Below are 27,768 nucleotides of genomic sequence, written 5' to 3'. Positions count from 1 at the left end.
TCCCATGCCTTGGAGTGAGGCAACACGGTGTCAACTTGCACATTATGATACACACAGTACACACCCATGATGACTGCATGACATCTGCATTTGTGTTGTTGAACATGAACATGGGCAACGGGATATCCTGATGACATGCTTTGATGATTTGAATTAAAACTGCAGTTTAATTCGTGCAATGGCCTTGTTTTGTGTTTTTATTTTTATCCCCAAGAGACAGTCACAGTAAGGTTGTGCTACACTTAGTTGAAACCAATGAGCAAAACATTGTGAAGATCCACAAAACATTGTAATTAAATTAATGTCTATGATTAAAAAGACACAGGCTTAATAATTAACCTGTCATCTAAAAAAAACTTTTCTTCTTTTTGTTCTACCTTCTGCTTCCCAGCAGATGGCAGCATTTCCTTCATTCAAAGTTGATTCAAAGGAAACTCAGCCAGTCTTTATTATGGTTTATTATGGTGGTATCAAAATGGATAATAACATATTTAGCATTTTAATTATTTGCAAAGCAAAACAGTGAGTAGAGTACATCATGACAAAGAGAAAAAAAGGAAGAAAAATGGAACAATATGCACACGTGCACGTGCACACACACTCAGACACACACACACACACACACACACACACACACACACACACACACACACAGATATGATGGATGTTTTGCACCTCCTGGAAGCCTGCTCATCTGTCTTCATTGGCAGATCATTGACATACAGTAGACCTGTCCTATAGGCCCATTTCACTGTCACATGACACTTCTCTTATGAAGTCATATGATAGCTTTCATGGTCCCTGACCTTCTAAGTAACAAATATACACGCAGAGCCATGGCCAGTGATACAGCATGTGATCCTTATTGAGCATGGAGGACACAAACCATCTACCATTGTGAAGGCAAGGGCAAATTCTATTATCCACTCTGGTGCATTTATCTTATACTAAATAATGACATGTAATGCTCCTTTACCATACTTTAGGAACCCCCTTTTAAGTTAAGTTCATTGCATTGACTTTATAGTCCAGGGCATTACACACACACACACACACACGTGCACGCACGCACACACACACGCGCGCGCGCGCACACACACACACACACACACACACACACACACACACACACACACACACACACACACACACACACACACACACACACACACTTGGGAACACAGCATGGGGGTGATCTTGAACGTTCTTATGGTGTGAGTCACCCACCACAAAGAGAGAGGTCTATCCCCTTCTCCCTGACTTCAATCCCAAAGCCAAGGTCACAAATCAGGTGAAGGCAATTGTGTTCTCTTGGTTTCTGCCAACAACACCCCTCCCACCACCACCACCACCACACACACACACACACACACACACACACACACACACACACACACACACACACACACACACACACACACACACACACACACACACTTCAACAGTAGAGGATGTAAGTAGGTGACAATAGAACTTATGTGAGATCATCACAGGACAGTTAGAGCAGATCTCAGCTCAGCTGTGCAGAATGCCAAGGTCATGACAGGACTTGTAATCCATGACCTCATTCATTCACCACGGATTAGATAACTGACAATATAGACTATATATATATATATATATATATATATATATATATATATATATATATATATATATATAGAGAGAGAGAGAGAGAGAGAGAGAGAGAGTGAGAGAGTGAGAGAGAGAGAGAGAGAGAAAGAGAGAAAGAGAGGAGACAGCCAGACAGACAGACAGACAGACAGACAGACAGACAGACAGTCAGACAGACAGACAGACAGACAGACAGACAGACAGAGAGAGAGAGAGAGAGGTCTTTGGTTTTGATTAAGAATTATGGGTGGATTATGGGGGGATTATAGAAGCAACAAGATGCTATTGCATTGGCCTGAGTCCAATCCCAGAATTAATCTCAATACCAAATAAAATTGAAAACTCATTACATGGACAGATTAAGAAAAGCCTAGTCCAGTTCTCACAGGATGCACACAGGTTGCAACACAAAACAATGATTTGATTTGATTTTCAATTAAGATGATCAATTGAAGCAGAATTGAAGCAGAATTGATTAATTGAAGCAGACATTAAACTGTATTCATTGTTGTGTCTTGGTTGAAATACCACAGATATTAACTGGTGAAGTGTGAACATATCTCTATAGTGGTCTCGTCTCATCCAACCTTGACATTTGTCTCAGTGAAGCAAATGAAAAAGCAGGTGAAATCCTAATGTGACTTGGCTCCATGGCAGCTGCTGTATTTATCTCATAGGTGTACAGTATCTCAATATATGGTATGTTTCTCCATACGCGTGTACACACACACACACACACACACACACACACACACACACACACACACACACACACACACACACACACACACACACACACACACACACACACACACACACACACACACACACACACACACACACACACACACACACACACACACACTAGGGTGGAACCCCTTGGGTTCAGCATTCACATCACTGTCTCACACAAGTAACTGTGAGAATATGAAGCGGTTATATATTTTCCCAAATATTGTACCATACACAAATGAAACAATTTCATTTTACTCTCTCAAGAGTTACATTATTGTTAACATCTGCATTACTTAATTTACAAGAAGTCTACACAATTAGAGAATGTAGAAGAAATTCTATTTTGATCAACGTTTGCCAGCATGGAATTGTGCGTCAACAATAACACAATATTCTTTTGTTTTTGGGTCTGAGAAGCTAAATCTCATCAAATGGTGCATGGTCTGTGGATCAAATGCCGAATAAATAATGGGCCTTGATATGAAAAAGGTTGAAAACCACTGCTGTAAGAGGCCACAAGAGAGGAGAGAAGTGAGGCCAGGTGGGTGAGGACGGAGGGGTTGAATGTATAAGCATTATTTTACAGGAACCATGTTTTGTCCTGTTTATTCCTTTGTCCTCTTCCTTCCTCCTTTGTCCTATACTGTAGTCATTCAACCGATGCCCTTCGCTACCCAGAGAGACTTAACCTTGAGTGAGCAAACATATACTGTAGCTGCCCTTACCGTTTTGCTCAAGGTCACTTTTATATTATTTTTCCACTTTTGTTTTGTAGTCGAGTAAAATAATTATCAGGAGCAATTATTTATTATCGTTTAATTACGCTGCCCTCTTCCTGTCTGTGTCTTCCAATTTCTGACATATGCCAGACGCTCCATGCTGTTGCCTCACTGAGAGACCACAGGGGCTGCCTACAGATGGGAGCCCAGCGGAGGCCAGATGAGGGAAAGGGTGAAAGAAGGATAATGTACTGTTGAGAGTGGGTGGCAAGGAGGAGAACTGATTAAAGGACTGATTAAAGGACTAGAGGGTGTGTGTGAGAGTGAGAGAGAGAGAGGAAATGAGTGAAAACCTTGTATGTCCAAAACTGTTACTTCTCAACAAAAAAGAAAAGAAATGTAGGCCTACTATGTTTTTGTATGCTGTCCTCTCATGTATTGTGTCAGTTTTGTTTAGTGTTCAATGTCCGGAGACTACGGATGGACTACTGCTAAATCCAGTGTATTTATGCTACATCTGTAGTAATGTTCATTAATATACCAAATAAACCAATAATGTAAAGTAGGTAAAGTGTTCCAATGGATACAACAAATGTAGTTGGTTCAATGGTTATAACACCCACAGACACACATAACCACTAACCTTTTTTCAAAAATAGCTGATCTACAGTACCTACAAGAGTTGAAATATGGAAATACAAGATTTATGCCCATCAGTGACGATGGGTGAATGTTTACATTCCTGTCGTTTGTTTAAATTATTTTCACTCGTGGGTCAGGCTCTGTGACCAGAGGACAGAAATAGACCCAAGGACCCAGAACAGCCTCTTCTTTAATGACCGATAAATTCAGACACATACGGTACAGAGTGGATATCAGAAGAGGGGAAAACTCATCATTGCAAAGCATTTATCTCTGCAGGGTTTTGAAGAGAGTGTGCCCGCCTGCGATTGTTGCTGACAGTTACTTAGATTCTGCAAAGTGTCACACTCCATGGAGTCGAATTTCAATTTCCAAACAGGGTTTAAAGTGATTCAGTGATAGTTCTCAGTAGAGCTCTGCATTCATACGTGTATATTCATCACTCACTGCCATGGCTGCCTGCAATGCTTGGCAAATACATAATCATCATCCGTTGTGGTTACCTGTGGTCGGTCCAGGGATTGTGATGGTGGTGTACTGAAGGAAGGTTAGCTGGTGTCTAATAGTGTGCCGTTTCTGTTCCTCAGCACAGTAACAAAGGGAAGGGAATACGCTCGCTGTTGTAAGTCACCATCTTCCCTATAGAGGTTATATGGCAGCTGACCAATTAGCAACCACCTCAGAGATTAAACCAGAGAGGTGAGCTGAGTTGAGTTTAAGATTCCCTATTCCAGAGTGATACCATAGTGGCTGCTGTCTTACCCGAGTCCTGATCTGAACTTGCTATAATTGGAACTTATGTTGAAAGATGCTCATGTCATCTTTTTTTTAAATTATTATAATAATTATTGTATTTTTCTGCTATTAGTATAGTATCTGGTATCTGAATGAACAAATTTAGTTTTTGATCAACTATAAATAATACATCTGATTAATATAATTATGTGATATACAGCACATCAGTCATGTTACAGACAATCCTGAGGTTGTCATGTTCTCTGTTCTGGGCTGGATCAGCAATCCCCTCTGATGTTACAAGACACACATCATGCACGTATACTAGAGATACACAATATTGAAATGATACGACCGATATCCGATATCCGATTATTTGCACGGTCATATCGGCCAATACCGATTCCGATATATTACATTATTATATTTATATTGAACTCATCGGTGAATTAAAAAATAATAATAACTAGATAAAGTGACCCTCGGGGCACAGGTCACCACCAGGGCAGGTCAGGTTGTGGCCTCCTGTTGGCCAATGTGAAAAGGTCCTATTTCTGCACGCCTTGGATGGCAATGGGATGATTTGAGGCATTTAGTTCCAAAAATGGGTTTTGCAAAAAATCCACCTGTTGGTGGCGCTATATGAAATGTGAAAAGGGTGGGATATATTCCTCAGCCTATAGTAGTAAAGTCTGTGAAAGATTTCACGTAAATTGCACGCTGCATTCATGATTTGAGGCTTTTTGTTCAAAATGGGCCAATCCTGCAAACTTTGAAAGCCAATGTTAGCCAATTCGGATGGAATATGAAATATCGGACAGATCCGTCTTGAACATATGACTATAGAGATAGTGTGTAACAATTTGCGGGATTTTTCAAGTCTCGTGGTGACGCTATAACAGGCCGTTCTGGAGAATTTGGGGCTCATCGTTGGCATCTAGGGAGTGTGTGTGCAAAATCTGGCATCGACCGGGTTAACGGTGCCAGAGATGTACACAGATGGACGGACACACGGACGTGCAAAACATCTCTCTCTCCCCATGCCTTCGGCCTTACCTGGTGGAGACAATAAATTGCTGGTGAAATTAGATGGAAAGCAAGCCCCCCCAACTCTTAAAGAGACAGAGACAGGCAGACTGGCTGATCTTGCTATGCGAGTACAAAGCCATTGATGGTCACATTATTATTGCTCCATCAATATTGGTGAAAATAATCAGATTATTTCGTGACCAATTCGATAACGATGGTATTTTTATGGCCGATATGGCCCACACACACACGCTGTCCCCGAACATTCGGGGTTCGAACCTCCGCTCGTTAGGGTTGGCACTCGAATCTTAATTAATGGGCTTTAACCATTCATTTTTCTTATTATTATTATTTGTTTTAAAGTTTTTTTTCCCCCTTTTTTTAACTCGAAAATATTTCTCGGCGAGAATGCGATATGCATAATAAGAGTACTATGTTCATGTTGTGTTTACATGTTACATATTTAGATGTTATTAATAATCAGGGGGCACACAACCGATGCGCCAGTGCGCATATGTCGTCAAAATGTTTTCTGCGCGTAGATCAAAGGCATTTGCGCACCAGCAGCTGAGACAGTTATATGTAGAGAAATCTGACAGGCATTCAAAAGGAACTCAAATGTGATGTTAATGTCCTGTAAGTAAAACTAGTGTTGACTAATCATTGCATGCTCTTATTTTGAAGAGGAAGTTATGCACAGGAAGTCCGTTTCAGTTGTAAACAAGCTACTATGACACTGTCCCAAAGTTACGTGCTCATTCCTGCCGAAGGTTCGAGTCCTAAAAACAGGGCTAGGGTACAGCCCCCCCCCCACACACACACACACACACACACACACACACACACACACACACACACTCTACCTCTGCCATCACCACGAACAACACAACTACAGCAGTAAAATCACAGTATGACAAATGCAAAAGAACATTTTTACTGAAAATTGTTATAGTGGTAATAAAGCCATACCATACAGTAGGAGCATCTACAAAGTATGTAGATCCTATTCAGGACAAACATACTGTAAGGGAATATGAGCAGTTCATCTGAATAAGCATTAATTCATGTTTAATTCATAAGCTGAATAAGCTTTCATTCAGACACAACCTGGACACAACATTTACATTTCAGAATTGATGTTGATACAAGGCCAGGACATTGTAAACCACATCTGCAATGCTTATGCTTAATGTATTTTCCACACAAATACATTCAGGAAAGGGTCATTTAGCGGAAATGACAAAACTTAGATGAAGTAGCTCACAAGCAGCATCTGCAAAATAGCAAGTTCTCCATTAAGAGTCTTTGATTGCATTCCCAAGAGTCTATTTCTTTAAGCACACAAGGATTGGACTCGAACTCGAACCATTCTCCCGAGGACTACGCCACAGTCTCTTTCTTTGCAGTAGGTTTGGGTTGACAGAAGACACACACCGATGCTGCCCTGCTGGCAGGTCGCGACCTTTTCCTGGTGGTTTTGTGACACTGCAGGGAGATACCCAAGTCCTCCATGATGGTGCTAAAAGACACACACTACCAAAGAGAATAACAATGAAGGCATGCTGCTTATCCACTACTAATGCAACTGTCCATTGAGTCCCTATAGCCTGTGTACTGGCCTTATATTAATATTTTATTTGTATGTATTACAGTCCAGTAATATATGTATTATTTTGTTGATGTATATTGTACTGCTGACATTAGCACAGAATTGTGGAACATGTTTGTTGAGTGACAAAGAAACACCTTGATTCTTGACTGGTGCCATGAATGTTGAGCCATAGCGACACTTTGGCCTGGGTGAGTTTTATAAGGATTAAATCCCTTTCAATATGGGATTATAAAATATTTAAAGCGCAGGAGCTATTATGCTCCAGACCTACATTAAGGTCAGTTAACATATTTCTGCTATAAAACAGTGGCTTCGAAGAGCTCTTCTGCTGCTTGATGCCAGGGGACGTCTGTCCACTTTACTGGTCTTGGCACTTGGCAGACACCATGAATGCAAATAAGGTGTTGAAATTTAAATCATGCATGTTCATGTAAAATAGTTGTATACTGTGTCTTGTGCTTTCAAATCCAATTACACAGACAGGAGACAATGGAAAATATCTGCAGCCCAATGTCCAAATGTCAAATATGATGAAGTCATACATTACTTACGATAAATTTGATTTACCAGAATAATGCAGAATAGTTTTCAAATACATATTTACAATTTTCATTTACAATTTAGGCATATGGAGATGCTCTTAATCTAGAGCGATTTATAGTAAGCAAGGTATTCGATTCACATCACCATGTTTGTTTAATATTTTACCTTTCTGGAGGGAATTACACAAAGTGAAAAAAGAAACATATATCAACATTTATTAGATTATCGCAATTGCAAAATTGTGCATGTAAATGGTAAAACATACAGTAGGTTGATCCAAAGAGAACAGACATTACTTTGGCACCAGGCCAATAGAAATGCACATTATTATCCATAGCACAAATTCTTATTGTCATCCGATAAGTCCAGAAGCCTAAATACTTCATTGACCGGGGTCCCACAGGGGTCTGTACTTGGCCTCCTCCTTTTTTCACCTCTATACCAAGTGGAGAAAAATCCCAATAGAAGGGCAGGCAGACCACGATTGTTAGTTATATTGTATTAACATACTCTACCATACAGATTGGTCTAAAATGATGTTTTGTTCACTAAAAACGTTATGGATTGCAGCTTTAAATATTCAAAGACACAAAACAATGTTGGATTGCTCATTGATGGACTGGGCAGAAACTATCGTTTTGTGTTACAATAATGCTAATGCTGAGCAGTATGGGTTAGCGCCCCAGCCTGTGTCCTCCGTGAGGAGGAAGCCCAACAAACCTTGGTGAGGCCTTTAGGAGGGTCATTATAGTCCACCACTCATTATAGTCCACCACCACCCACTGGTACTGGGAGTACCAGTGGTACTCCCAGTACCACTGGTACTGGGAGTCTGGTGCAACGCACAGGTCCTGGGCCTGGTGAGAGCAGGAGTGGACCTGGTGAGACGTAGGAGGGGCCCGGTCAGGAGTCAACCCACAGAGCCTAGTCCTTCCACGCGCCAGATTTTGGTTCTCCCAGTACCGGCAGAGTAGTTCCGGAGCAACGGATTGTGTGGCCTTGCTCATTCCCTGATGGACTGATCAAGGGTAGCTACTGGGACGTAAGTCGGGATTTGATCAACCCCGGCTGGGTCACCTGAGTGAGGGGTATGATGTTGAAAGACCTGAAACCCCGTTGACCTCAGGAAACATCACTGAAGATACGTCCCAGGTGCATCCATGCGATGTATTTTTTAGTTTTTTAGCTAATAGTGTACCACATCTATGAAATTATTATAATTCTGCAATACTACTAATGCAAGATAGGTGCAGAGTAAAAGCATGAAGGGGGGCTTTCACAGTGGCTACCACTTAAGATGTGTTTCATTGCCTGATGACAAGTTCAAGCCCTGGGGCGGCCACTGATGACCCTGAGAGTCTGTATCGCTCACTGATCCCATCCATCATGTTGTCTGTTAACGTTGCCTTTGCCCAGTGCTGCCAAAAAGGGGTGAAAAATTATCGAGATTCCAAGGCCCTTGTGTTGACAGGGGGACAGAAGATTAGGATGGTTTTATTTCATAAACATTGGGTGTTCAATCAATGTGACATGTCATTGATCCCGGAATTCCAGCAACTCTGGAGTTTAAAAAATGTGATCAAGTTAGATAAAAGTTTGACAAAAGTTCTAAATCGTTCTAAATCTGCAAGCTTAGCTTGTACAGTAGATGTTTGATTTTCCTTTCTCGCTATTCATCCTATGACAAGGTATATAGGGGCCAAGTGGTTAAGTCCTCTTTGCCAGGCAAAATTAGTGAAAATAAGTGCAAATTAAGTGAATGGATGAAAGAGTTGTCTGTTATGAAGCATGACGGTTTTCAATCTAGAGTTGCAAATGTTCAATGTATGGATTCATAAACTGAGAAAGTTGCAGTTCACAATGAGCACCATTCAAATGAAAAATGTTTGACCCATGAGAAGAAGTACATGAAAAGAACATTTTAATCCTGTCCAAAGCTTTAGCCAAATATTAAATCAATGACTGTAATTAAAATTGAGCGTTGAATGTAAAATAGGCTTTCAAAGACGGTCTGAAGACTCCCAATCTGGTTTAACAGATTACTAGAAAAGTAATCTGCAAAGTGATTGAATGCAGCCACATAACAGGATGTTTTGCAGGGGGAGCAGCACAGGTATGATGGTCAGATTATTACAGGATACAGATGAAATAAAAAGGAGTTTATCCACGTTCAACCTGTCAGATCTATAAGCTCACAACCCACCGTGATGTGAGCTTGTAGGTCGGCTGTTACTGTACAAAGGAATGTATATAGGCCTAGGGCTGAAGGGGTTAAGGTGATACGTATCTGGGATTGGCTCAAGGGAAATGCCGCTGTGGATGTATTTTTACTTGTAACAGCAGGGGTGAAGAAAGGAGAGAGAGGAAGGGAGAGAGAGATCTGGTTACAGGTGTTGGACTTGTCTTACAAACCTATGTTCTAGCATGTCTGCCTGTGTATGTTGCCATGGCTACTCTATGTCGTCTAGTAGCCTGCCATTCTCCAGATCAGTGGATAAGGAGGTGCCTGAGGAGGATGTGGAGCCACGACGCCGGAACTGACGGGACTGCACCCCGTAAAAGAAACAAAAGGCCTGAAGCCAGCATGCACAACACAAACATCAAGACAACAGAGGGGGGGGGGGAAACAATGCACGTCAAATCAGATATATGTAAGCAAAGCCACGTGCCACGAGCCACACTCATCTCTAAACGACTATCAATCCACTATCACTAACACAAATATCAATCCAGCTAGATAACCACAAAGAAGAAGTTATTGAACAGCAGGCAATCAGAAACAATGTCAGGTGTGTGCATGCAGGCATGATGCAATGAGCATGAACTACAATAATTGGTGTCACCTTGTGAATGATCAAATACTAAAGCGTAATGAATTTTTGGTAGAAAAGAAATATGGAAAGAAGAAGCATATTGATGAGGAAATGCAACAGATGTCTGTCATATTGAATGTCAAATATCTTGTTCACAAACTTTATTACGCTATTGACTGTCTGTTATAGTAGTTTATTATCTTTTTATTGTGTTGAATAAAGGTTAATAAAGGATTGAAGGATAATAAAGATATCTCAAAATGAACCCCATCCTGTTTTAAAACAACCACACATGTGATACAGAAGCAAACCTAATGAAACCCAACACAGTTGCAGTGTGCCCCGTCTCCACAGCTTCATCACTTCATCTTCCTCTGGTGTTTCATCATAAAAAGCGAGTGTGTACTGTACGCGTGCAGGTGTATGCTTGCACAATCAAACCACTTACGTCTTCTGGGTGGTGGGGTGGTAAACCTGCTACTCAGTAGTAGACCCTCAGTCTCACTCACCTCCTCAATGTCAGCATTCCTGCGAGCCTTGTAGATGAACTCCCCGATGGCCACGAAGACCGAGAGAACCAAGCCAGCTGCGAGGACGATGAATATGCCGCCGATGTTCTCAACGCCCAGGGCGTTGGCCTCCTTGTTGTCCTCCTCCGGACAGCCGTTCCCCCTCCACCATTTCTCTTTCATCATGTGCAGCTTTCCCTCCTCCTGCAGCTGAAGGATGGCAATGGTTATCTTATCCCTGTATGGGGAACCTGAGGAGAGGTGGAAATTAAATAGTGTCATTTGGTGCTTGACAAGATCAGTTAACCACATGAACCCTCATGTCCCTATTCTGGGCATGGCATAATAGGTGAAAATTATGTGAACATTTGGTGAATGAACAAAAGGAAGGGACCAAGTAGGCCTATAGACCCCTGGGGGACCCCATCAAAACTTAAGTCTAAGTGTTTAAGGGTGTGAGCACCGTGATGAAGGCTCATGCTGAAACACTTATGTAGGTGTCAGCCTAAAGGTTTTTAAAACTTTACGTAGATGTCAGCCTAAAGGTTTTTAAAACTTTACGTAGATGTCAGCCAGTTTGTTCAGTTTACCTATCTTTACCTTTCTCTTCTAGAACATAGTGTAAAATGTACCTAAATTGTAATGATATAGAATATGACCATTTTGAGTCAAAATCAGATTTTCACAGAATTCAACAGGCCCTCACTAATCTTAAACTGTTATTAAATCCTGGAAAAACAAAATTCATGGTCTTTTCTAGAAAACCAAATGCCACCCAAACCATCTATAACATAACAACTAGAGAGGGGACTCCTATTGAAAGAGTCTCAATCTATAAATATCTGGGCATATGGATAGACGACAAACTATCATTTAAAACCCACATTTCACAACTCATAACTAAATTGAAACCAAAACTAGCATTCCTCTATAGAAACAAAGCTTGCTTCAATTCAAACAATAGGAAGCAGTTGCTTCAAAGCACAATTTTATCCGTTGATGGCGATATTATCTACATCAGGGGTTCTCAACGTTTTTGGCCGGGGACCCCCGGAAATGCTTTGGCAATGTCTCGGGACCCCCGCCCGCCCCCTCCCGACCCCCAATATAAATTGACTGCTACAATAACCTTAAACCATTTTGGGCGGGAACCCCTTTTGGTGTTTTAAGCATCGTTAAAATTTAGCTATTGAAAAATAGCAGATCTACAAGCTCATAGCGCGCCACCGAGTGGCGCGCTACGAGCTTGTAGGTCTGCTATTTTTGAAAAATCGTGAAAAAGAAATTTAAAAAAAAATCTTTTTTTTTTCTTCTTTTTTTTTAATAATTTGGGGACCCCCTAAAATAATTTGGCGACCCCCCCGAGGGGTCGCGACCCACGGGTTGAGAACCCCTGATCTACATGCATGCAGCTCCGTCGTCACTAAAACCATTCAACACAATCTGCCACTCTGCCCTCCGGTTCTGTTATCAACAAAACCAAAACAAACACTATGCTCTTCGGGACTAATCAAAATATTAAAGCACAAACTAACAATCAATCATTCAATATCTCCTGTCTTGATGGTACACAACTGCATAGAGTTGAACAATTCAAATATCTTGGTCTCTGGCTCGACTCAAATCTATCATTCAAATGTCATATAGATAACATAGTCCGTAAAATCAACTTCAGTACTGGTGTTCTATACCGTAACAGAAACTGTTTTACTTTTACAATAAGAAAGAAACTAGTTCAACAACTCATACTACCAATTCTTGATTATGCAGATGTAGTTTATCAGACTGCCACTAAAACAAACCTCCTTCCCTTGAACTCAGTATATAACCGTTTATGCAGATTTGTCCTTGACTGCCCATATTTGACCAATTTACCATCTCCCACCTCAAGAAGACAGCAGCACTGGCTTCATTTCATCTTTAAATGCATTCACTTCAATTATCCACAGTATTTGAAACAGCTTATGATACCATACACTTCTACACATCAACTTAGACATTGCTCACAGATTTACTTTAATATACCCACATCAGCTGGCAAAAAATAATTTATGTTCAAAGCTCCTTGTGACTGGAATAATCTACCTGTCCATATTCGTTCAATAACATCCTTTCATTTGTTTAAAACTGTGCTGTCCTCTCATTTCGAGACTACCTGTTCATGTTTTCACTAATCATCACTGTAACAGATCCATGATGCAACGATCCATGTGTTATGTCTGTTTCTTTGTTTTGTTTTTTTGTTTGTTTTTTGTTTATCTATGAATTGTATTGTTTTGTCTTGTTTTGTCTGGTTGAACTGTCTGTAAAAAAGTGTCTTTATGTATGAAGTGTATTTTGTGAATCGCGGACCCCCTTGAAAATGAGATGGTTCATCTCAAGGGATTGTTCCTAATAAAAAAATGTCAGACATAAGTGGAGATGGGTTCCTCACCCATCACTGTAGGTTGTATGAAAAGGTTGGTTGGCCTTCATTGACGAGAGAGACGAGACGAGAACAGCACTGCACTGTTTTTATCGACAAAGCCTTACTTAAAAAATTGCCCACATATCTTAGCAGCCTATTACATCCCAAAACTGGCCAACATCATACACACTCCCAAAACTACCTTATTTTAGAAATCCCCAATGTGAATTCCGAATTGGGTAAAACATTACTATGCACCTCACATGTGGAACTGTCTACAATCAATCTTAAAACTGAAGAACTTGATTTCACTTGAACGTTTTAAAAGACTTGTAAGGATCCAGCTGAGATCTAGCTGTACTTGTTCACTCAATTGTTTCTTATCCTGTAATGTATTTGTGTTTATATTGTATGTTATGTTTACTGTAATCAGGCTATTATTGGAAAAGAGAGCTTGCTCTCCTGAATAAATAAAGGTTAAAGAAGAAAGAAAAGGAAAGCAGTTTCTTAGGACATGCATTGCACACACAATGATTATAAGGATTGGATGAACGATAACACATTATCTGATCATCTCCATAGGCCAGCGAGAGCGATGGTGAGTCATGCTTAATCTATGCTCAAAGTAAAACAGTTGCAAGTTAACACAAGCTTGTAGATTGGCTATTACCACTTCCAGGATCAGCATTAGCTGAGACACAAAGTGAATGTGTAACTTTTGTAATGAGGCAGTGGATCTGTCTGGTTGGGTATACTATACAGCATGTACCACTCTGTCTGCAAAGGCTCAATACGTATGGGATGCTAACACAACATCTGACGTATATGGTAGATTCAGGTAGAAGGTCAAAGCTTGTCTCAAACCATTGCATCAAAGGACCACTTAACCACTTTTCAACCTATCTTCATATCCTCACTAATGATCATGATGAAAGAGCACCATTTTTTTCTACTTAGTCTGTGTCTCATAGGAGGGCTGTGTGAAGTTCAGCAACGGTGACATCATCGATGGGGAATACAAGCTAATAGAAACTGCAGTTGCAATGCGAAAATGGAAGCCATCGTTCTCACGATAATAAAAATCTCTCTATAGCCTATATATTTGTTATCTTGTTTAAAAAAAATCTGCCTAACAATGATGTTCACTGGTGGACGGGTTTCTGAACTGCCCACAGCCCTCCTATGACACACAGACAAAGTAGAAAACAATTGTGCTATTTTATCATGAACATTAGTGAGGACAAATTATACAAGATTGGTTGAAAAGTGGTGAAGTGGTCCTTTAAGTTTCCCAGATAACTTAAGATAATAATGAAAGCTGATGTCAAAGTTCATTAATTGTGCAGCTCAACTATGCACACCTCTAGGTTGCCCATGATTGTAGAGCACATGTACACGTCTACATGTTCTCAGCTCTCCTCACCTTTGGGGGTTCCCACCCCGTAGCCCTTGGAGTCAATGAGGCCTCCTATCTGTGTGAGATTACAGTTCCTCTGGCTGATGTACTCTATGCTAGTGGACTCCATCAGCATGGCGTAGTCCGTGGTCAGGACGCGTGTTATGCCTTCTCGGTTGTTCTTCACCAGGGCTGTGTTCTTCCTGCTGCTCATGAATGCCCACATCTTCTCATAGGTGGAGATCTTTGATTTCTGGTGGAGAGACACAAGAGAGGCAAAGCATAATTTTCTCTCTGGTGACTTGCATGTATTGCAGCTGCCGGGCCACCAGAGCGCTTGGTGGAGGGGGAGGCTAACGCCATTGGCTATGGTGATGCAGACATGGATAAGTTTAGAAAGTCCCACATCTGAGACCATATAGGTGTGACGGCAAGGACACATACAGAGTCTCACTATCCATCTCAATCCTTTGTACTCAGACGCCCATGAGTCTCTGTCTCTAGACACTAGCTCACAGTTCTCTCACTCTGCCAATTACTGTAGCACTCTACAACACTCTCTCTCTCTCTCTCTCTCTCTCTCTCTCTCTCTCTCTCGCTCTCTCTCTCTCTGAGCAAACTGGTGCAGTCAAGTGTTTGATAAGAGAGCCCAGTAGGTTTGGTAGAAGTGGAGGTAGCTCAGATGCAAGATTTCAATCTGAAGACAACAGTGATGAAAAGCAAACAAACTTAAAATAGCATGTTGCCAAGTCGCTTTTCACACAGATGAACAGGCTGGATTGTGAACTCAAATGTGCACAGAGAGGCAGCCCTGTAATTTGGTAGGGAATTAGTGCTGGGCAAAAAAAGGAAAATGGGGAGGGTGGATAAAAAAAAATATATAGTTTAAACAAAAACTAATTAAGGAAAAAAGGTGCATGGTGAACCCTTGGTTCATCGTTGACTTTCTGATCTCTGATCCCCTTGCAATTCAGTTCATTCTTCAGCTCTGTCCTGCGTGTGCAACAGTTCCGTCAGATCCAGGTTCTCATTGGTATCTTGTGCTACAGGCTGTCCTTGATGCTGGCCTTCGCTGGCAAATGGAGGGTCTGCGCCCTCATTCTACACCCTTGTTCTGCGCACTTTTCTGCGGCCTCGTTCTGCACCCAAGTCCTCCTTGACATTCTGCATCTCGCCGTGCAACGCCTCCACCTTGCTATCCTAGTGCTCTGCTGTGTCTGCAGCTATACTCTAGTAACCTGATGCACTTTAGCATGTCAACTGCACGCCTGTTTCCAAGTTGTTTGCGCCTCCACCAGTCTTTTCTTGTTTGCACCAAGGAGAATTTAGCAGGTTTAGTAGAAAATGTTTACGAGAAACCATCTGAGGAGATAACTAGAAAAAGTGCCCTTCTGGGCACAGGTCTCCACCAGGAGGATAGGACTGTGTGAGATGTTTGGCAAAATGTTTAGGATTAATATAAACATGTTTTTGAGGCATTTTGTTCCAAAAATGTGTTTTGCAAAAATCAACCTGTTGGTGGCGCTATAACAGGCCAATGTGAAAAGGGTGGGATATATTCCTCAGCCTAGTAAGAAAATGTGTGAAAGATTTCACGTAAATTGCATGCTGCGTTCATGATTTGAGGCTTTTGTTCAAAACGGGGCAATCTTGCAAACTGTGAAAGCCAATTATAGCCAATCCGACTTGAGCACATGACCATAGACATACTGTGTAATTATTTGTGAGATTTTTGGACAGAATCTGGAGGAGTAATATCAAAAAAATTGTTTTACAAAAGTCGGCCTCCTGGTGGCGCTATAAAAGGCAGATGCGGAAAATGCAGGTCAAAGGTTTGTCCTTGGCCTCTAGGGAGTGTGCATGCAACGTATCATGCAGATCGGTGCAGTTTTAGGTAAAAAATGTGAAAAGCTGCCTCATGGTGGCGCTATAACAGGCCGTTCTGGAAAATGTGGGGCAGAGGTTCATCGTTGGCATCCAGGGAGTGTGTGTGCAAAGTTTGGCATTGATCGGGCCAACGGTGCCGGAGATTAGCTGATAACGGACGGACGGAAGGACAGACGGAAGGAAGGACGGACGGACGGAGTGCAAAACATACTCTCTCCCCATGCCTTCGGCCTGGTGGAGACAATAAAGTGCCACTCTCAAGATCAGCTACAAAACATTGCGGAGCATTATGGGGTGAATATTCACTTGAGGCGAAGTCAGAGGTTAAATAATTTTGTTTCAGCTTGTTTAACATTGGTTTGTTGCATCATCCGGGGTAGTTGTGCGGCTTTGAAAATGATAACAGCTGCATCAGAGACCGAGTCTGCTCACTAATCCTACCCGCATATGAGCTCTTATTGTGGGCATAGAATTGACCGATAAAAGTAGATCTATAAACACTCCACATGTAGCGCATGATACATGCTTAACCCTAGAACACTAACATATTTTTTGTTACACCATCACTAAACACGGGTATATTTTACCCAATGTAAAATATTCCATAGAAAATATTTCTCATCAAAATATATTGAAGTACAGGAATACTTGAGGTACTCTTCTTTAATATTTAATCATGACTTTTCATAAAAAAACTAAAATAGATATCATGGGTATCATGGCTTATCATAGGGGGGGGGGGGGGGGGGGGAATCTGTGAAAAACTTGCATATTATTTTAAAAATATTTAAAAACAAAATGGAGCTGGGAACTTCTACTTTGATACACCCATTCCTGGGACATGTCAGAATGGTCCAGTGAAGAAAAAAAGAGAAAAGACTAGAAAAAGTGCCCTTCTGGGCACAGGTCTCCACCAGGAGTGTGTGATGTTTGGAAAAATGTTTAGGAGTAATATAAACATGTTGTTTTGTTTGTTTGTTTGTTTGTTGCAAAAAATTTCTTCATTCTTCATTTTGTTGAGGAAATGCAGAGCCAGATCACTCATAGCATCTCTGAGGATAGAATTCTGGATGAGCAGGACATGTGCAGCATTTTGTACAAAACGGGCTACTCCTGAAAACTTTGGAAGGCAATCTTAGATAATCAGTGTAGAATCTGAGAAATCCAACAGGCTCGTCTTGATCTCATGACTACAGAGATCATGTGTACCGATTTGCGTGAGATTTGGATGAAATCTGTGCGACTAACATAAACAATGTGTTTTGCAGAAATCGGCCTCATGGTGGCGCTATAACCGGCAGATGTGGAGGGATGCAGGGAAACTGTTTTTCCATGGCCTCTAGGGAGTGCGCATACATAAGTTGTATACAGATCGATGCAGTTATAGGTAAAACAGGAATTGGCCTGTTATAGCGCCACCGTGAGGCTGATTTGGGGGAAAAAATAGTGGCATGTCATCCTCGGCCTAGTGGAAATGTGTGTATAATTTCATGGAAATTGGACACCGTGTTTGTGATTTGTGGCATTTTGTTCGAAACGGACCAATCATGTGAGCTTTGGAAGCAAATCTTAGCCAATCAGGATGGAAGATGGGAAATGGTGCAGATCCGTGTTGATCACATGACTATGGAGATAGTGTATACCGAATTGTGTGATGTATGGATAAAATGTGTACGAGTTATCTACAGAAATGTGTTTTGCCTAAATCGGCCTCATGGTGGCGCTATAACAGGCCGTTGAGGAATATGTGGGGCAGAGGTTCGTCGTTGGCATCCAGGGAGTGTGTGTGCACAGTTTGGCATAGATCGGGCCAACGGTGCCGGAGATTAGCTGATAACGGACGGACGGAAGGACGGACGGACGGAAGGAAGGACACACGGACGGACGGACGGAGTGCAAAACATACTCTCTCCCCATGCCTTCGGCCTGGTGGAGACAAAAAATACATTTTTTTGGTGATTTTTCTCTATCACGCTAAACACGGTGGAAATTCACCCGAACACCTGCCTGTAGAAAAAACCAGGGAAGTGGGCAGGGAAACAAACCTACCTTCTATTGTGTCACTGAGCATCATGAAGGTACTGAAAGATACACCCACCTCTGACATCAACATTATGAAAATTACAAAAATATAATCGTCCGGGTGAAAATCACCCGTGCAAGTGTTCTAGGGTTAACTAATGATAGTAGCTAATTAAGCATTACTTAATTAAGGGTACCTTATGAGCAAGTGTTACCGTCATGGGAGTGCAGTATGTCAGAGTCTGATTTACTATCCGATGTACTATCTGAGATAGTAAATGACTTCATAGATTGCGCTGAGCTACACTGTGGACTCAACATTTGGAATCTTATTTTGTTTGGGTTGGGCTCTTAAGTGTGGTATATATTTTATACAAACTGCCTAGTAGTGGGCAAGGAGGACACTGACCTGAGGTCTGGTGTCATAGCTGAAGTTTTGGTGAGGTACCTGTTCTGGCTGTGATACGAGTGTTCGGTTATTCTATATTTTGGCATGGTAGTGTGGTATGGCAGTTGGCCTGTGCTGGTTGTCCCTTTCAGGCTAATAAGAAGAAGTGTTCATTTACCAGTGGGGGTGGGGAATCTAGATCTAGCCTAATCTGCCTTGCATTCAAGTGATGTAAAAAAATCACACCTGTGTGAAGTAAGTGGTGCAACTCCGTGTGGGGGTCCCTGGGGGGGTCCAGACCCACAGGAACGCACCCAGGGTGCCGGCCCGATTCCGGCGAGTCGCCCCGCATCCGAAACGGTTGAGAAATGACAGAGTTACCGTGTGGGGGTCCCTCTACTGTACCCTCTATTGTACTGTACTGTACTGTCACTGTACAATACTGGCACACCCGAAATCACCATATATACAGTTAATATGTGCGTGTGTGTGTTTGTGTGTGCGTTAGGTTGCGCACAGGTGGTGAAAAACAACCATGCTGTTTCCGTGCTCCCACCCAGCCACCCACCCACCCAGCCAGCCACACACATAGTCACGTAAGGAAGTGGTTGCACCACTTAAAAAGAAGTCATGCATGTAAAACCAATCTTTATTCAGTTGAGTGAAACAAAACAAGCGTTCCCACTCCCTCTAGCCCATCCAGTCTAGCACTAATCTAACACTAACTGCCTCAGAGCATTCTGACGGAACACTCTCGGGTGGGTGTCAGTCTGCTTATTCGTTAGTGTTTTTTGACATGCTTCCTGGTTTAGTCACCCTTATGAAGTCTGTAGCTGCACAGACACGTAGCTGCAAAATGTTTTATTCCTCCCTGCAAAGGCTAGCTTTTACATGTTTACACAAGTGTGCACTTTTGAAAATGTATACATAAATATGTTGTATATTGCCCAGCCCTGTAGTGAATTTTGAGTCTAATTTGCATTCAGAAAAACTCAAACTGCTGTTTAATTACACAAGCGTATAACAGAGAACTCGCCACATAGCAGAATGGTCTGAGGTTGAGTTCCTGGCGCATAGATATCTCCTGTCCTTGACAAGTCTTGCTCAAGTCTTTGCAGGTTGTTAGTAATGTAATAGTGAGGGAGCGTGAGCAGCTACTTCTGTAAGTCCCTTTGATTTGAAAGAGGCTTTACAATATGCATAAGACAAGCCTGTTATAGAAACACCTCAAGGTCTCTTGGAGACAATTTAATTAAAAACACATCCTTAGGGGCCTATATTGGACATCTGGCTAATACAGTATGTTGAAACATTTGCCCAAACCAGCACTAAAATAAAATAAATTGTCCTCCTTTTATTGCCGGTGTTCCAAGCAACCCTCAAAAGCATGTGATTGTGATTTCTTTTATTATTTTTAATTTCTTTGTACTACCGTATTAAACAGAACACTTTCCATTAAATGTCCCATACAATTTTTACCTATTAATGAAAAGTGAAAGGCTATGTAATATTTGATCACGATATACTTAGCTTTTTTTTTCCCTCTAATCTTTATCCCACGATTTTGCAACCCATTTTTTCACCCAGTGTCAATTATCTAATCCTGGGCGCTACACTTCCTCTGCCAACCTGGGGAGGGCAACGGACTGACCTCATGCTTCCTTCTATGCATGAGGAGTCCAAGCTGATCTTTTCACCTGACAGGGGGGAGTTTCCCCGGCCGGACATAGCGCGCGGAAGGAACACGTTATTCCGACTAGTTCCTTTCCCCTCCATCAGGCACCCCGGCTGGCCAGGGCAGTTTATCACGATAATTATACTTAGCTTGATCACAAGATACTACAGTAGATCAAAGCAGGGGAGCTACCTTGAAGAAGGTCATAGTGGAGCCATCCCTCACTGCACCATATTCGATCCTGGTCTGCTTGGCCAGGTCGTCGGCAGAGTCGATGGGAGCGTCCATGCGCTCCACGGTCAGGAAGGCGGCCAGGTTGGCCGTGTAGGAAGAGATGATGATTAGTGTGAAGAACCACCAGATCCCACCAAGTATGCGTGTGGACAGAGCCTTAGGCATTAGCTCCGAGCCTGGACAGAGTGGCGGGCACACCATGTTATATCCACACTGAGACTGAGACCTGGAAAACTACAAGAAATACAGGAATGGTGACAGAGCTAGATGAAGATGGGTGGATGGTGCCGCCACAATGCAATGTTGAACTTTGGTTTTGTAGCTACCTACCTGGCTATATATAAATATTGTCAGTCATCATCTGTCTGTGCTCTGTGATCAAGAAAGCTGAAGTAGTGATTCCATTCTGTGTGAATTCATGTAGTTATCCTTGGCTTGACATAAATTCTCTACTAGTGCAACAAAAATCTATAGATCAAGAATTGTGATGTAATGCAAGCATGTATTAGTTTTTAATGATAATAATTAAAAGATGTGAAGGTGTGTGGGGGTCCCCAGGGAACTTCCAGACCCACAGGAATGAGCCCAGGGTGCTGGCCCGGTTCCGGCAAGCCGCCCGTGCCGGAAACGGTTGAGAAATGACAGTTACCGTGTGGGGATCCCTCGGGGGTCCCTGGGGGGTCCCCGGAACATCCAGACCCCCAGGAACACGCCCAGGGGGCCGGCCCGGTTCCGAAATGGTTGAGAAATGACAGACTTCTGGGAACTCAGATTACCGTGTGGCTGTACTGTACTGTACTGTACTGTACCCGAAATCATCATATATACAGTTAATGTGTGTGTGTGTGTGTGTGTGTGTGTGTGTGTGTGTGTGTGTGTGTGTGTGTGTGTGTGTGTGTGTGTGTGTGTGTGTGTGTGTGTGTCTGTGTTAGGCTGCGCAACAGCAACAGTGACACTTTGGTTGGCTTTTGGTTGGTGAAAACCAACCAAACGCTACTTTCGTGCTCGGACACAGCCAGCCAGGGACACAAGGGGACCCAGGGACACACATAGCTGTCTATAGGAGTGGTCGCACCACTCAAACAATTCATGTACTGCTTTCTATCGTATTCGGACAATTGGTAAATGTGTTTTGTTTGTTTTTGAGGGGCACTAGCCCCTCAGCTTTTTGTCCTTAACTCGTGTCACATTTGCCATTGACAATGAAAGGAGAATTTATGTCATATGTGTCTTTAAAAATTGTATCATGGTTAAAAGATAATAACATACCGGTAAGTTGACAAATTAATTCATGAAGAAGTATATTATTTTTTTATTGGATGATGTACGACGACAAGCACACCCCTAACTTCACACGGGTGGGATTTTTTACACAATAAGCAGGCTATTTTTGTCTCTGCAAGCCTGATGGCATGGAGATCAGGGAAAAACTCTGACCCAAATGTTTCACATTGACCTGTTATAGCGCCACCAGGAGGCCGATATTTGCAAAACATTTTTTTTTTACATTACTCTTACAGATTCCTTGGCCTAGTGGGGATGTTTTTTTGCACAAAAAAAACATCCCCATGCATTTTGCACAAAACTGGCCATGGCCACTCCTGCAAACCTTCGAATACACTCTTAGCCAATCAGGATGGAATATGAGTTTTGCAAAAATCGGCCTCCTGGTGGCAACATTTGGAGCAGAGGTTCTTCCCTGATCTTCATGCCTTTGGGCTTGCAAAGACAAAAATATTGTGTAATTATTATTATTTTACCAATTGCCTGAATGCCCACGCCCCTTATTTAAGAATTGCTAGAACGATAGAAAGCAATACATGATTTTTTTTGTTGAACACTCATCTTTTAATTCTCATCATTACAAACTAATTTAAACTAATTTTCTTTTAAAGAATGCAATAAGTTCTTTGGATTCCATGCTGTACCTATACTACCGTCTGTGTGTCTCCATCTCTGTGCAGCAGTGGTTTTGAACTAGAGTGGTCTGTCTGAGTGAGAATGGTGCAGCTAGAATGGTAATGAGCGAAGTATCTCAGTCAGTAGTAGAGCAAGAGTAAGAGAGAGAGAGAGTGAGCGTGCCTGTGTGTGTGTGTGTGTGTGTGTGTGTGTGTGTGTGTGTGTGTGTGTGTGTGTGTGCACGCGCGCATATGTGTGTGGGAGGGCACGCGCGTGTATGCATGTGGGTGTGTGTGGGTTTGTTAAAAAAACATTGTGTGAGTCAGGCACTTCAGCTCAAATAGGTTCATCTTAATAGCATAGATTCACAATGCTGCACCTCTCTTCTCAATGAGATGTTCCACCCAGATCCTCCCTGGATGATAAATTGCACATCTCTTTTTACATTTATTTTCTCTGTACTCCTTTGTGTGACTGTCCAAAATGATGAGAGGGAATGGCAATGCAAAATATTATATTTGATTTGAACATGACATAGCTATTTCCCATTCTTCAAACAGACACAAAAGAGGATACATAGAGAAACAAGAATACCGATGGCACAGGAAAACAGTGGAAACACCACATGCCTGTTAAGTCAAAAGTAAAATTGCAAAACACACACAGTGAGCATCCTTTACCTTGTCTTCTCTGGGACAGAGATAAGTTTGAAACATGAAAGTATAATGAAAAGGATACGTACCACACGTAACTACATTTAGGGTTACTGTTTCTGGAACATTTGTACCCACTTGTAAACATTTGCCATTTTGGGGGTAGGAGACAAATGCTTCATGCTTAATTCATACTTCATCGCACAACAATGTTGCTTGACAAACATTATATATTAACTGAAACAAATGTTGATGCACATCATTTGTTTTTGTGTAATTTGTTTTTGGCTACCATCGTTTTGGCCAGCATAATGTTTTGGCTAGCATTGTAGCTTATTTTGGCAAGCATGTTTTTGTCCTGCACAGTTTTGTCTCTGCACAAGGTGTTTGTTGGGAGACGCAGAGATGGGACATGGAGGCTGACATCAAGACCCTGAAGATGACCTGGAGCCAGCTGGCTAGCAAGAGATTGCTTGTTGACAGCCTATGCCCCACAAGGTGTAGTAGGCGTAATGGCCCCTACACACTGTAGGAGTTTTAAAGTTGTCGGCGAGCGCCAAAAATGGTCCCCGACAGCATAATCGGAGCAAATATCGTGCAGTGTGTACTGTGTACGAGCCATAAGTATTGTTTTTTTGTTGTGCGGCAAAGCATGAATTGGACTTAACTGTGCTTTTAGTTGTAAAGGTTGGTAGGCTAGGTTGGTATAGCTGCCATGTATCCAAAGCGGTTACCGTCGGACATGGCATCCCACAGAACGCTCAAGGCCACTCTACTCATAAATGCACAGAGAGCTAGGTGTGCATGCACATTTCCATACATACACATATCAGACACAGACATGCACAAGCTATAGACATACAGTACTATACACACCCACCCACCCACGCACGCACGCACACATGCACGCCAGTGCACACACACCAGGCATACACCCAGCCCATACATAAAGGCTACCATAAAACCTGTTAGAGCCTGTTAATAGAAAGATAAATGTGATGTGAAATGTGGTGTGAAAGACATATAATAAAGACACAGACGAAAATATGTGGAGTTCAAGAATGGGCGGCTGACTGTAGTCAAAACATGGAAAATGGGGGCTGAATATTGATGACACATGGCTCTCTCCAGGTTTTAGAGTATGGGTAATGCCTACTGCTGTGCAGGGAGTTCAATACATGGTCCCCTACAGGAGGGGCCCAGTGGCCTTTGCAGCCTGTGGGATGAGTGGCCCATGACCTGTGACCTATATACCTTGTTGCATGAGAGCTCCAACGCCAAACCAGAAACTATTGAGTAAGGTGAAATTGTTCTGTACGAGAGTTGAAGACGGGTTGCACGGGTGTGGGTTATACCACTCGTATGGAGTGAACCTGAAGGAAGACAAAAACAATGACAGAAGAAAAGGAGAGAGAGAGAGAAAGGGAGAGACAGAGAGAAAAGAAGACTGGGGTGAGTACAATGCCTGGATGAATGAAAATGACAATACATGGTGCACTGCTTTGCTAATCTTCAGAAAGGGGCCTTAATGCATATACATACATAGAGAGAGACAGGTTGGACAGGAACCTGCAGGAGCTGGATTTAGCCATGTTTCAACCATTTCAAATTAAACAAGTCCTGAGCTCCTCGTGGAGCCCTGTTCTATGTATGTCTACATGCTATTCTCCCTTCAGCTTACTCCTGACAGAAAGCCACTTCGTACACAGAGCAGTTTCAGGCGTGTAGGCCTACATTGAACAGAAAATGAAAATGCGTTTGCTTTGAGTCATTACATATGCATAACCAGACAGTCTTACACACCAAATTTACGCTTAACTGCTGTCAGTTTGTAATCACAGTGTCAAAGGGAAAAGAAAAAAAAACTAAATCCGCCCCTGGAACCTTAATTTGCATTTTAATATCTCATGTAATGTGCCCTACCAGCTGGCAGGGATATGGCCCCTACCTGAGATGACCACCACAATCAAAGCCATTCTAACTGGCACCATAAACAGTGATATTCTTTTGTTCCCATATGATTATAATCAGGATGCATCAGAATGCAATATACACGGTTCAGCTATTCTCTGCCTGTTACTGTTCAGGTGACAGGTACCTGCCAGTTGTTCTCTATTTAGTCAATTCTCATTCACATGCTGCGTTTGACTCGGCCACTCAGATTTGTTTTGTTTTGTGATTCTCTGTACCCTATCATATGGAAGCCTTCTACAAACACTGAATACAAATACAAAGGCCTGATTGAGAGTACCCCCCCCCCTCCCCCCCCCCCCCCACTCGAGAACCATTCGCCCCACCGACATCAAATTTGACACACGCGTTCCACACCGCCGCCGGGAGTGCAGTGCCCGGTCTCAAGTCCGTCGGATAGCCAGATGTCCGGAACCAGCACAAAAGCCTCTGCCTGGGCTCCGGACAGGGCCTAAATCCAGGGTTTGATGTCAGTGTTGTGATCTTCATATATGGAGATCCTAAATGAGGTCAGGCACTGTTCTAGTAGGTTTAATGTGATATTTGCAGAATATGAAACTATGAGATACATCAGAATTGCACAATATTTCCTCACTGGCGGAAATGGGCTTCCATACTATTGTCCTGGTGACAAGGCTGACCAGAAGCACATTTTCATATCCCATAACCCTCGACTGCCATCCTTCACATCACACACACACAGTCTTTCATCTGTACAGATGCCCCCCACCATTAATCCATCCTATATCCTCTTACCTGGCAATGACAAACAGCACACAGCTGACCCCAGTGCAGGCCAGGAGCACATACATCCAGATGTCAGGAGACAGGGGATTAAGGAAGGAGAAGACGCCCGGATTAGTGCCGTTGGGTTTACGGTACAAGATACTGATGCCGAGGGTCATAAAGGGCTTGGAGAAGTCGATCGATTTCTCCCTGACGTAGGTGATGGTCAAAGGAGCCACGGCGAGGTCTGCGATCTGGAGGGAGAGAGTGAGGGGAGGTAGGTAGGAATCATGTAGGAATCACCATCCTGAGTTTGGTTCTTTTCTGTGGCTTCATTGGGTGTATGCTTTGTTGTTAGTTTGTTGTGGGTTGTTAGTGCAGAGCTGTGGGGTGCAGCACAACTTTAGGCAATCATCCTGACTGCTGCTGAGCCTTTAAGACGTGCCAACACTTTTTGTCTTTTCACGTCTTACACAGTGAGACCGGGCACTGTCGGAATGCTCCCTGAAAAATAAGACTGTTTTGGGATTATCTGCCATCGTTTATTTTAGTTTCTGTCATCCAACCTACACAAATTAACCTTTAGTCACATTTTATTTACTTCCAGTAGCTATGTCTTTTCTCTTTTTCTCAGACAATATTTTGGTGTGAGTTCGAATTCAGTCCCAGGTCTATGAAAACATATGGGCAGTATTATGCGTGTCTTAAGTACCAGGTCTTATGACTTAACTTAAGACATGGAGGCGTGGTCAATGCTGTTTGGCCACTCAGAATAGCCAAATGGCATTGATCACTCCTCCAGGTCTTAAGTTAAGTAATAAGACCTGGTACTTAAGACACGCATAATACTGCCCTAGAGTCTCTAAGTCAGTCTATTCGTCTCGTCTGTTATCTTTTGAATTACTCGATAATGAAAAGCCAGTCAAAGTTGGCCCGACATTCGAAGACACTGCAGTAAATACACATTCTTCCTATATTCTCCTTGCTGCTGCCAACTGTAGTATATACTGTAGATTGTAGAATCAACATTAAACATACAGTAAGAGAACCACCCCACACACATCAGAAATCAAGAATGTGTTTAATAGAGAAAAAAAGGGGGTTCCCGCCCAAAATGGGTTAAGTGTCGTATGTTGTGTCCATGTGCTATAAGTTCATGTATTGTCCATGTCTTTTTCTGTTTAATAAAAATATTGAAACACAGAAATCAAGAATATGTGCGACTGCTTTTTCTATTTCACCAAGTCATGTGGTGTTGCAGTACAGTATGTACAGTTTCATGTCTAGAGCAGCAATACTTAGGTTGACTTGCTGCTGTTAGAACAAGATATAAACTAAGCAAATCTTGACCACATTACCCAATGCCCCAAATTGCCTGATGAGTTTATCCTAATGAGAGCTGGGATGCTTATTTCTTTACTCCCAGTCATTTCAGAACACCTGTAGCTTTCAGAGAGAAATAGAGAAAAGAGGTTCTAGTCTAGTCTAGATCATTGACTTTCCACTCAGGTCCTGCATGGGGACCCAGACAATTGCTACCTTTCTATTCCATCAGGTAG

The 27,768-nt window shown here is 42.3% G+C and overlaps 1 protein-coding gene across 5 annotated transcripts in view; it reads right to left on the bottom strand.

The window, feature by feature from the left end:
- Positions 1 to 6,392: 6,392 nt before the first annotated feature.
- LOC306928544 (glutamate receptor ionotropic, kainate 1-like) overlaps positions 6,393 to 27,768 on the bottom strand; it is a 65,435-nt gene continuing 44,059 nt past the window's right edge. For 4 of the 5 annotated variants that reach the window (XM_079508759.1, XM_079508761.1, XM_079508762.1 and 1 more), the window contains 6 exons: positions 26,240 to 26,463; positions 24,767 to 24,885; positions 20,919 to 21,136; positions 14,782 to 15,007; positions 10,952 to 11,202; positions 6,393 to 7,007 (listed from right to left, as the gene is read on the bottom strand). In XM_079508759.1, the coding sequence (XP_079364885.1) occupies positions 6,855 to 7,007; positions 10,952 to 11,202; positions 14,782 to 15,007; positions 20,919 to 21,136; positions 24,767 to 24,885; positions 26,240 to 26,463 (1,191 nt within the window). In that variant the 3' untranslated portion in view covers positions 6,393 to 6,854. Of the gene's footprint in view, positions 7,008 to 9,799; positions 10,203 to 10,951; positions 11,203 to 14,781; positions 15,008 to 20,918; positions 21,137 to 24,766; positions 24,886 to 26,239; positions 26,464 to 27,768 lie in introns of those variants that run through there. The other variant, XM_079508760.1, reaches the window with a different exon arrangement.

This window comes from Electrona antarctica (assembly GCF_951216825.1).
Source record: "Electrona antarctica genome assembly, chromosome: 8".
In the NCBI taxonomy this organism is placed as follows: Eukaryota; Metazoa; Chordata; class Actinopteri; order Myctophiformes; family Myctophidae; genus Electrona; species Electrona antarctica.
This window is presented reverse-complemented; position numbering and strand designations above follow the sequence as displayed.